The sequence below is a fragment of the Melanerpes formicivorus genome, unplaced genomic scaffold (assembly GCF_026170545.1).
Source record: "Melanerpes formicivorus ecotype bairdi unplaced genomic scaffold, bMelFor1.0.p_v2 SCAF_48, whole genome shotgun sequence".
In the NCBI taxonomy this organism is placed as follows: Eukaryota; Metazoa; Chordata; class Aves; order Piciformes; family Picidae; genus Melanerpes; species Melanerpes formicivorus.
The window spans coordinates 2118624-2130844 of NW_027142400.1; the positions used below are offsets into that span (position 1 = coordinate 2118624).

A 12221-nucleotide genomic window follows, 5' to 3' on the forward strand; every position below is an offset into this window, starting at 1 on the left:
TTAGTTAAGCAGAACCATAATCCTAACATTCAAACTAGAGGTTTAAATTCAGAGTTGATGGAGAACTGAGAGGTACCAGTGCTCCCTAAGATACTGGTAGAAATATTAATATCTCTAAATCCAGCAAAGATTAACACCAAAGAAATTATCTAAAGCTAGAGAAACTGGTTGAGATCAGTGATAGTCTGTTAATTTGAACCAATGTATCAAAGAAGAAATTTAATGAAAACATATAGTCAACCTAACCTGCTACACTACTTTCTTAAAATTCCAGTGTCATTATCTTGCAAGATTATGTGTTATTTATTGTTTGTTTGAAGGCACTTTGGATAAAGGTCAAAATAAAAGAAATGCTGGAATGTTTCCTAGACATGCTTAGTGATTGCTGTTTTCTAAAACACAAAGCCTTTGTGTCTTGAATTGCATGTCTATCCAGGGCAGCAGATGAAGGTAGCATTCCCTCAAATGGGAACACAGGTTAGGGCTAGTCAGTGAGGAGCACTAGGCTTATTACAGTTTCCAAACCTCTGCCCTTCTTCAGATCTTGGATAGCTTAACCAGGCCCATGTGATGGGTAGAGGAGCCTCCTTTCACTAGCTCCAGTGCCTAGAACCAGTTCTTAGAGTTGTATGGATGGCAGTGTCCAGCTTTTGCTGTGCTACTTCCTAGTGCATAGCCATTTTCTAAAGATCTATGAGACCGGCTTACTTTCTGTTCTGGCTAGAGAGAATTAAAATTCATATCTCCTACCTCTGAGTAGTCTAGGGGAAAAGCAGCCAAAGTATAACTCTATCCTAGTAGCTGGGGCATACAGTTAAGACAAACTTCCTAGTCCCAGCTGTTGGAAGTACTTGGAGATTTGGGCCAGTGTAAAGTGTGCCCAGACAAAAGAACGATGGCTTTACCTTAGTGTGTTCTTCTTTTCTTCAAAGTGTACCCCTTCAGGAGCTATAAAGTTGAGGCTGTCATCAGCATTATTGATAGCATTCTAGCTGGAAAACGAGGGCATGGCATTCCTATGGATGAGCCTGATTCTCCCTGTCATCCTGATAGTTAGAACAGGTGGGGATTAAAAATGTGACACTAATGGAAAAGAAACAAATTGTAAGTGAAATAAAATTCTGAAACTGGTTGGAACTGTCCAAGCATTCTTTAGCTATCTCTTCAATACATGCTTTCTTGCTTGTTGTTGCTTATCAAGTGTGCAGGAAATTAATGAGATTATTTGAAGGTTATAAGCCTGTTTATTCAGAGATCAAGATGATGTCTTAGCAGAGCTAATAGAATGGTTTGAAATAGGAATTCTTATTGTTAGAAGAAGTGAGAGAAATCTATGAGAAGTATACCAGGCAGGAGAAGGATTGATTAAGTATTAGGGTCTTGCAGAAGGAAAGCTAGGTAGCATTCTTGTGTCAGTCTTTGAGAGGACACTGGAAAGACAGTTATGTATCCCTTGCTAAGTGCTAAGTGTTTAAAAGAAATTAAAAAAAGGGGCAAGTCAACTTTGTTTATTTAAATACATCTTCAGAAGTGAGGAACTATGTAAAGATCTGCCCTGTTTCAGTGAAAGTAAGGTTTATGCCAGAGTTTTACGTTGCAGAATATCCATACTGAAGAGGTGATGGAGTGACTGAGGAAGGTAGATGTGGCTGGGCATTTCTGTACCAGATTATGTGAGTGGTTTTAGAGAATACTCTGCTACCAAAAAAATTTGACCATCATGACTTAGTAACTTTTTGAACATGGTAGTAAATCAATGGCTAAGTAAAAGCAAATCTGTTTGTTACAAGGTCAAATTAGAGTAGGTAAGATGGACAAGCAATTAGAAGCATGGAAAGAACTTAACCATGTATCTCACACAGGGACATACAAAATAAATGAGAAGATAGATGATAATTGTTTTATTTTAAGCATTGTCAAATGATAGTCACGATCATAATGTCATGATTGCTAATATCTTAGGATTTCTGAAATATTTCTAATTTTTCTTTCTTAGCAAAACAAAAAAATGCCTTCAAGACTTGAAATTGGGTAGCTGGTAGGGTAAAGAGGAGAAAGTACAAACTTTTTTTCCTATATGTTTTGTTTGGTTGGTTGGTTTTCCATAACTGAGAATACTCCTGTGCAATAAATATTTAAAAGTAACTGTTTAGTAATTAATATTTGTGGCCAACTTTGTCCTATTTTTATTTCAGGCACAGAAAGATCAGAAAAAAGATCGTCCTTTTGTGCGACGCAAGTCAGAACTGCCTCAGGATATCTATACCATGAAAGCCTTGGAATCACATTGCAGAGCTGATGAATTACTATCACATGATGGGCATTAAACTATTAAAATTAAATATTATTTTGGAGGAAAAATTTCTTTTCTGGACTCAGTTCTACAGTAGAACTTCTTTGTGCCATACCAATCAGTTACACACAAAGTCAAAGCTTTCTTCAGCCCGGTTCTGTAGGCAATAACTTTTAAAGAGTATGCAGCTCAAGATTAGTAGTTCAAACAATGGTAAATTACCCAATTCCATTTGCAGAATATTGGGTTGACCATAACCAAGTGGACACCATTTTCCTGGAGATGTTATCATAGTACCAGCTAGCTGATAACAGGCAGTTTTTATAGTCATATTTGCGAGAAGAATTCTATAAACTGTCTGACTAAACGAGTGACCAATAGTTGGTACTAATGATGCCTGAGCATTCTCAAAACTCAAATTATTTCCAATTTAAGTTCTAAACTTTTTCTAGGATTTCTCAACTTTACAGCCGTTTCCACATGACTGCTGTCTTGTAATATACCAGAAATTTTGAAAAATAGGGTTATTCTTTCGTATTATAAAACATGGCTTACAAACTGGTAACTTCCATGACAATCTACAATCATCATTCCTTTCTAAGAGTTCTGTAAATTTGTTTCTCCTTTACTTAGGATAAAGATATATATCTATATATACCATGTCATAATACTTTATGTATATTTAAAGCCATATTTTCCAGTCTTTAGTGTATAATAAGGCACCAGTATTCAAGGTATGAACTGGTAGAAGAATTTTTCCTAAAATGAACATTTGTTTACTATGACTGGGAACAGACTGAATATAAAACTTCATTTTAAGGTTTTTTTTTCAAGTCAGTAAAATACTCTTTCTCTGTTTTCTCCCTTATCTGAGCTTTTAATACTCAGCATTTTTCTTGGGCTCTAGGAGTTCAATATTCTGTGGCAGATAAAATGCGTGGTTTCAGTTGCATCAGGTTTTATCGGAAAGGTGGACAGAACCTTTCAGGAAACACAACATCCCGAGGTTATTAAAATAAGAAAACAACCCAGACCCTTGAATTCCATCCTGGTTTTTTTTTCCTTGGGGTTTTGTTTGGGGGGGTTTTTTGTTGTTTGGGTTTTTTGTTGTTTGGGTTTTTTGTTGTTTTGGTTGAGGTTTTCTTCAAATGAGTCTAAGAGCTGAGGAGATAGTAACCATAATTTTACCGTGAAAATATTTTTTGCTGTTGTTGTAAAGAGCACATGTGCTGCAAATACACCTCACAAGTGAACTGAAAATGCATCTGAGTTGCTGATGATCTTCAAATGCTGCTATATATTCCACACAATTACTTGCATGTAATGAGCTTTTTGTTGTAGATGGAAAAGCACGGGAGGAAAATCTCTTTAAAAATATAGTGCTTTGTCTTCAATATTTGATTTCTCTCAGGGTGGCCAGTATTTTGACTTACTTATCCTGCTTACAAGCTGTTTGAAATGTGTTCTGCTATTCTAAATGGGTGATTAGTTTCTTTTGTCTCTGGCAGTAACATGATATAACTTAATGTTTAATGTCTTGATGCATAAAGAGATAAAAATGTGGCTTCATTAAAAATAGTTTTGGTTTACTTTTTAAGGAAGTATAAGGTCTCCTGCATCCATTTAAAAACAAACAAAAAAAAGTAGAAAAAATTGCGCAGAGCAGACATTCATAGTAACCTTGTGCAGATGTAGTGCCTGCTGTTCGTTGGTTGCATCTATCATTCAATTTCCAGTATTTGTTACATTGTCTATTGGAAGAAAATTGTGGGTGGCAAATATTGGCTCCTAACGACTAAATTTAATGACCAACCCAAACTTTAAGTGGAATGTCCACTGCGTCTGAAAACATTTCCTGTAAAACTTGAAAAAGAATATGCTTTACCATTAGGATATACTATAGTAAAACAGTTTAAAGATGCCTTCTCCTTTTGAGGGAAAAAGGGTGCTTTTTTAATTGTGTAAAGCAGTGTCTATGTATTTTGATATACCATTGTTTGAACTTCCATCTTTAGCTGGTAGATTATCAGTTACCTTTGATTTAGGGTGTTCAGTATGTTTGTGCAAGAGGTTGCTGAAAGGAATTATTCTTATGTTACCCAAGGGGGGGAAAAAATACAACCTGTATATCAATGTTTGATTGATTGTGTGATGCTCAACGTATAAGAACATCTTTCACTGTCTAGATTTAATTTCTGTTCTTTACTGAAGATAAACACTCACCAAAAAAAGGGGAGATACTATGATGTTTTTAAAGGCTTAAAGTTCACCATAAATTCATGTTTGAAGTTTTGAGCCACTACACATTTGCTTAGGCAGTATTCCAAAATCTATCACCACTAATGGTTTAGCATGTTTATTATCAATATTTACATGCTTCTTACAGTCCTATACTAAACCATTCTAAAAACAATATATCCAAAGTGAAAAGAAAAAATAGAATTTTGGTGACTGTTGCTCTTCATAAAGTTCTGTCTGACACCTTCCCCCATTTTCCAAAATTACACCTGTACATCAGGAATGTCAAAAGTAATATTCCAAGTGTCTTTTTAGTGTGGCTTTAGTATGGCTTCAGTTTAATATTGTACATACATTGTACCTTGTTTTATGGTAATAAGTAATAAAAATGTAGACTTCATATTTTGTACAGAATTGTCCTATGTACAGAATAAAAAGTTCCTAGAAACAGCAAAAATAGGTAAGTGGCACAATTATTTTTCATTAGACAATATCTGTAACATTATGCGTTAGTGAAATGTTAAGTTCAAATGTACCTACATATTTTTTAACTTTTGTAATTCCATTTTTTTTTTGTTCTGGCATTGTTTCTGAAGAACTTCATACACCTGCCATTTCATATGCTTTTATCTAATTTTAAAACTGAAAAAAAAGATGATGATGATGTATTATATGGACAAATAAAGAACATGTGAATTTTACTTGCTCATCACGGAACTAGATTTAGCACAGGGCTTTTGTGGATGTGGTCAAAATATCATTTTTTGCAGAATCCTAAATTTCACAAAAGAAAACATTTATGGAAAGGCCATTAGTAAAAAGACAAGTCGTAGATATGCATTAGGAAGAGCAGACTTAACTGTCAGACCAACTGTCAGTACTGAAAAGAATTTGATAGATCTCCAGTCTGCAAATACAAACAGCACACCTTTCATGCCATGGTATTTTCACCTGTAGCGCTTCTGTATTGATAGGGTTCAAGCAAAGTAGCCATAAAATGAGGGATTAGATTATGGCAGCTGGTATGTAGTCAGGGAGCAAGGATGTGGGAAACTCATATCTGCAGTAGGAATTGTCTTCCCTCTGAAATCCATAAACATCTTCAAAGAACTAAGAAAATTATTCATATAAAGCTGACTTCCAGTACTGTTGGGTTTGCAAGTGGAAGGGAGTTTGAGAAAGAGGGATCAGTATTTGCCTTCTGACTTATATAAGGTTTGAGCTATAAGTGAAGCATTTGCATACTGAAAGTAGGGTTTTTTGCAATGAGCTCAGAAATCATCATATGCACTCCTAAGCTTACTCATAAATCAAAACCTTGCTGCTGAAACAATTGAGGATTCAGTTTCTGAAATTAGTGTCAAGTACCTCACAAAGTATGTTTTGAAGTACTGCCAGTAATGGCATTTTTTTTTCTGTATAAATATCTTGCTGGCTTGCAAGCATGTTCAAGAAGTGAATTTCAGTCCTTTTCTCTCTAAGGGGCTTTGGCCACACACCTTTTTTTGGCGTTGCTGATTTGGCTAGCCTTTTAGAGGTGGAAAGGAGAGTGCCAGTGTAGCACAGCTCTGCCTGTGTTTGGAGGTTTGCTGGCTTGCTTTGTGAAGACTATTTTTAGTACCTTACAAATGTACTTAGAAGAGAGAGCTGTGATCCCAGGTTATCTCAGGTGGTGTTCAGAACCCTGTTATGGACCACTCACGTAGAAGTGGAGTGTTTCTGCTCCTTGGGTCTTGGTCTTATTGTTTGTGACTCTGGAGACTGACTGCACATAGCTAGTTATGAAGTGCCATTCTAATTACCATATTATTGTCTCCCTGGATTATAGTGAGTTTTTTATGTGATGAGACTTGGCTTGAGCAGACTTTACCTTATGAAGTAGAACTGATGTAGTTAAAAATTGTGTATGAAAAATATCCCAAGGGACAATTTATTGTGGAGCTAAAGAAGATTATGCACTGTTCCTTTCTCACATAATTGAAGAGCAGCTTGACTGTAGCTGGCTTTCTCTGAACCCAGTCATACTGGAACTGTTTTCACTCCTGCACAAGTTGGGGAATGCACACACAAAACATGAAGTTTGATAAGCAACAGCCCTATGGTGTTGAGAGGAGAAGAGCACTTCAGTGTTGCTACAAGGGGAAGAAGGGTTATTCACATCAGTGCCTCAGGCTATTTTGTGTGTTTTTGTGATCCAGAAGACCACAAGAAGGAAGTTCATGCTAGCATGAAGGCCTTGCCATAGTAATTTTCCTAGTAGTCCAGCAATTGAGGCACAAGAAGATTCAAGACAAGAAAGCAAGTGACTTGCTCTGATTGTTATTACTTTGGGGGGGTTTGCTTTGGTTTTGATCTCAAATACTACCAAACAGAGGAGAAAAGTGCCTTCTGTCTTTCTCTTTATCCGTGAAGTTTTCTTTTATAATTTGTGCAGAAGTTTTTCTTTGTATGTTGTATGGCATTTGCCAGCAGCAAGTCCTAGTTCTCACTCTGATTCTCTGAAATACTTGCTTTTAGTTAAATTACAAGGAAAATGTGTCATATTGGCAATCTTGCCCTTTGGATGGTTAATTTCAATGGCTTCTCACATACCTGGGAGAAAGGCCACATCATTTGTGTATCCGAGAAAAGAACAATCATAATCAGCTAGATCCAGATCAAGACAAACTACTTTTTGCTCGTGCCATGACTGGGCAAGCTAAAGCCTTTTCTCTCTGTAGGCTTTAACCAGACATGAGAACTTACGCAAAAAGCTACTGTATCTTTGCTTCTTTTTCTTCTAATTTACAACATCCTCCTCCCGCTCCCTTTGGCCCAGTAGATGAAGCTGAAGTGATGAAAAGTATACAAAGTACCTTACATCACTGGCTTTAAGTTACAAGTAGCCTAGCATTTAAATATCAGATCCTAGACTTGCTCTTTACACCATAAAGACATGTTGCACATAGAGTATTTATGATCTTAAAACCTACAAGTAAGATTAGACTTGTTGGGGTGCATTGATCCTACTTCCTCTGCAGTTCAGCATCAATGTATATAATTGAAATCTTATTTCCTGTCTTATGTCCTGCTTTCTTCTGAATTCCATATTTTCCTTATCTTTTTCCTGGCAGAAAGTTTAGAGTAATGAAATACTACATCTTGCTTTGTAAGATAGAAAAAAATTGTGACATTTTGATGGCTGTTTAGAAGAATGATCATGCGAGCACTTGGAACCATTGTTCGAGCTAAGACATGCCAAGCTACACCTGAGACATATCTAGGTTGTACAAGAGTATTATCAACACCCATTTCATGAATATCTTGAAGACCAGCATGTTACCTGGTTTTCTGTTTATTGGGTGCTTATCCTGTACTGACAATTAATACATGGATGTAAGAAAGACATCTGGTAAGACCTCACTTGGAGTACTGCGTCCAGCTTTGTAGCTTTCCACACCGGAAGGACGTAGACCTAATAGAGTGGGTCCAGAGGAAGGCCACCAAAATGATTGGAGGGCTGGAACACCTCTCCTATTAGAACAGGCTGATGGAACTGGCATTCAGCCTGAAGAGAAGGCTCTGGTGAGACTTAATGCAGCCTTCCATTACCTGAAGGGGACCTACAAGAATCCTGGAGAGGTACTGTTTCTAAAGGCCTGTAGTGATAGGATGAGGCTTGCAGTGATTTGGAATTAGAGAAGAGTAGCTTTAGATAGGATTTTAAGAATGATCTCTTTACCATGAGGGTGGTGAAACACTGCAACAGCTTGCTCGGGAGGTAGTTGAGGCCCATCTCTGGAGATACTCAAGGTCAGGCTCAACAAGGCTCTGAGCAGCCTGATCCACTAGAGGATATCCCTGCTCTCACTGGGGGGTGGGGGAGTTGGACTAGATGACCTTTGGAGGTCCCTTCCAACCCAAACCATTCTATGAATTTTTCCCCCACTGGAATTCAGACAGGCAGGACTAGATATGGGGTAGCCTGGGAGTTCAGACAGCCTAGTTCCGTTTGGTTTTTCATATGAAACAACCTGCATGCAGAAGAATGATAGGGTGTGAGCAAACAAGACTTTGGGAAATGGAAATAGGTGAATGCTGTATTAAACACTATTTCAGTGGCTATATTCTGTGAACAGAATATTCAGATGAGTACCAATATTTGTCAGCAAAAAAACCCTACCTTTCTAAGAAGGCTTGGGGTAGGTGAAATAATTTTGATTGGTTTTTGGTGAGCCATCTCTATCAGTTCTGGTGCTTCTGGTTGGAACTCAGCTGCTGAACAGATAATTTTCCCTACAGATAAGAAGGTTTGAGATTTCTAATTACTTAAGTAATCAGTGGGTTTTTTCAATGTTATACTGGACTCCTAAACCCCTTAAGCAGAGGCATGCTTTTTTCGCAGTAGAAATGACTGAGTTAACTAGCTGAGCTTTCTGGATTCTTTGTATCCTAGCTGGACATACATGTTTTAAGGCTGAGCTGCACTTGTGTAGTGGCTTTACAGGTCAGGACCTCTTTTGTCAGGCAGGATATCCTACTCCAATTTCCTTCTTGTGCAGTAGTTTTGGGTCTGAGGGACTTGTTTTGTTTGCCTGGGTATCCACCTGAGGAGATGCATATGGGCTTCAGAGGTACTTTTGTGTGATTTGTTTTCTTGTTTTTCTGGTTTGGATGAGATGCCCTTCTCCATCTCCATATGAACAAAAAGTGGCATTTTCAGTGCCAGAGTGCTTCTTAGGGCTCAGTGGAGTTGCTCTGAACTTTCATTTGTACCTCCTCTCTACCAGGCACATTTGTATGCCAGCCAGGCCTGGGGGAAGGGGCAGGGGGGAGTAGTTTGGGCAAGAAGGCCCAGCATTGTCCATGCTTGCATCAGTGAGATGAACTCGTACCTCAGATCAGTCAAATGTACACACTGGGATGTGGCAGGTACGTATATGGCAGGTATAAAAGAGCTTTAAAGATTTTTATTCTTTTAATGGAGATTCTGAAAGACAAGTTCCCTCTTCACTGCTGTGCTTTCAGTCCCTCCTCTGTTCTTAACGTGCTCTGCTTTGGAAAACCGTCTCACAAATGATGGATTAAGGGTTCGGATGCTGCATTCGTTAAAGAGCAGGGTTAGCTAGGTGAGTGGGGTCTATAAAGCACCCAAGGTTAAGAGGTCGGGGTTTGCTGTTCACTGAAGAGAGGCCGACTGTCATCTGCCCCGGATGGTGCGGTTGGAAAGATATAATTTGGACCACCTGGCTTCTGGGTTTATTTTCCATATGAATTAAACATTTTCTCTTACTTGGACAAATGACCCCTAGGACTGCTTTCTCTTCCGGGTCACGGGACAGCAGTATCAGAACAGATCTTATCCAGGCTGGGGGCAGGAGGTGACGCCGGGTTCCGGTTGCCTTTCTCCTGGCGCTCTGTTACCGCTCTTTCTCCTTCCTGAAGAAACTACTCGACTAAACATTCGTTACATAGGGGCGGAGGCTGGGAAGCCGCCCGCTGCCCGGGTATGGCTGCAGTGTGGTCGCATTGCCGCGGAGCCACCACCCTAACCCTGGGCGCCGCAGGATGAGAGCCGCCGCGCGGAGCGTAGGCTGCCGGGAGGCGGGTGAAATCGCGCCGCTACCAGGATCCGCCCCTCCGGCCCGGCGGCAGGGGGCGTGACGGACTGCCTTTCCCAAGCTCCCCTGCGGCGACAGAGCGGGCGGGTCAGTGCTGGGGCGGTGGCTGAGCGGGCGGAGCGTGGCGCGTTTGCCCGCGTCTCTGCCTCGGCATGTCCGACTCCGGTGGCGGTGGGGGCGGCGGCCCCGGCAGCGAGGAAAGCGGCATGGAGGTGTCGGGCTCGGCGGTGCAGAACGTGGCCGATGTGTCGGTGCTGCAGAAGCACCTGCGCAAGCTGGTGCCGCTGCTGCTGGAGGATGGCGGCGAAGCCCCGGCGGTGCTGGAAGCAGCACTGGAGGAGAAGGGCGCCGTGGAGCATATGCGCAAGTTCCTCTCCGACCCGCAGGTCCACACAGTCCTGGTGGAGCGCTCCACCCTCAAAGGTGAGACGAGAGACGGGCGGCTGCCGCGCTGTCAAAATGGCGGCGGTGGCGCCGCTGTCTGCTTCGAGCTGCCGCCGGGTGGGAGGGGCGCGCGCGCCGCTGCGCTCCCCCGCCCGCCGTGGGACTTTCGGTTCTCTCGCCTCACGTACGGTCCCGGCCGGGGAGGCGCCGACCTGCCGCACTGCGGGATGGAGAGCTGGGGACGGCTGCTCTGCTTCCGCGCCATCCTGCGGGCCTGGGTGTGATGCAGGGGCGGTGGCCGGGGCCGCAAGAGCCGGCATCAACGGGCGGATCCCGCCTGCCCCGCTATTTGTTCTCCGGGTCTGGGGCCTGAGCTGACGATGCTCGGCGATCTCGGGACTTGCATGAGAGAGGCTGTGAACTGGATGGGGGCTCAGGTGCTTTTGGGGTGAGACTCTAGCCGGTCCTGCAGGGAAAGGCAGTGAAAACGCTTCGTCAGCAGGCTGCAGGCATTTCCTGCTGCGGCCTTCTTTCTGCTGGGAAGTGACCTCCCTGGCAAGGTGCAGAACTGGTCTGAAACCGAACACAAATGAATCTTCGGACCCTGGCGAATTAAAAACAAACCAAACCCAAAACCCGAATCTGTTTGTAAAAAGCATTGTTCTATGGTTGATTAGCAAGACTCTACAGATAAGAAATGAGGATGTAGACCTTGCGGTGGCTTTGTTTAGATGGCAAAGCCTGGTGGCCATGCTGCTTGAGATTTTCAGAAGCTTCCTCAAATGCTACATTAAATACTATGGGTAAATTGACACTCAGACTTGGCAAATATCCTTCTTTTTTATATGCTGCTATTATTGTCTTACTTACTTAAAAAATGTCTTTTTATTGTCAGAAATTCTGTAGCTGCATAGTCATTCACCGTCACAGAATCCAGCCAAATGGACAATAACCAAATACAACTTAGCTTCGTTAGCAACACAGACTTTCACTATACTTCTATTTATGATATACTATATTTTACTATTAAACAAAACATGGAGCCTGTACATGTCTACACACTTGCCAGTCTGAGCTTGCAAAATGTTTAATATTGAACTTCTTGATCTCTGCTGCTCATATGCTGTTGGTTCAGTCTCTGTAGATGCAAGTCAAATTTTAATATACTTCATATCACATTACTTAACGTGTCAGTAGATGCAGTGTAAGATAGTGAATATGTGCTCTGAGGTTGCTGCACTCTGAAGAAGTTGCTGGCTATTCACTGTGTACTTAAGGTGTTCCTTTCCTTAAATATTCTGGGGTTTGTTTAATCTTACACCTGTGTTTGCTGATTATCAAACTTCCCCTTCCAAAGTTGGAGACAGTTTTCCTAGAGGGGAAAAAACACCCGATCTTTATGAATTCGTGATACAGTGTTTAACAAGATTTAAAGGAAATACATTGAATGGTAATAGGCTCTGTAGGTAATTTTAAAATTTTTCTTTGGCTTGTTGCATAGATGCTGTTATATGTGTCTGGTTAAAAATAGAGATGCTTGTGTATTTTAGAAGCTAAACATTCATTTGCTGTGGGCAGAAAACATTTCCATTGATGTCTTCTGGTTTAATAGCAGTTACTTGACAAGAGTGGATTTTCTGCTTGACAGACAGTCTTCAAATTCACAACCTCTAGCAGCGTATGAAGATACTGATTTCTCTGACACT

General features: G+C 40.9%; 2 protein-coding genes across 4 annotated transcripts in view; both read left to right on the plus strand.

Moving 5' to 3' along the window:
* The window catches only part of PPP2R5C (protein phosphatase 2 regulatory subunit B'gamma), an 80155-nt gene extending 75167 nt beyond the window's left edge, over positions 1 to 4988 (plus strand). For all 3 annotated transcript variants that reach the window (XM_068160141.1, XM_068160143.1, XM_068160142.1), the window contains one exon: positions 2196 to 4988. In XM_068160141.1, the coding sequence (XP_068016242.1) occupies positions 2196 to 2327 (132 nt within the window). In that variant the 3' untranslated portion in view covers positions 2328 to 4988. The remainder of the gene's footprint in view (positions 1 to 2195) is intronic.
* A 5261-nt stretch (positions 4989 to 10249) lies between these two features.
* The window catches only part of DYNC1H1 (dynein cytoplasmic 1 heavy chain 1), a 44827-nt gene continuing 42855 nt past the window's right edge, over positions 10250 to 12221 (plus strand). The window contains exon 1 of the mRNA XM_068160139.1: positions 10250 to 10554. Within this exon, the coding sequence (XP_068016240.1) occupies positions 10284 to 10554 (271 nt within the window). The 5' untranslated portion in view covers positions 10250 to 10283. The remainder of the gene's footprint in view (positions 10555 to 12221) is intronic.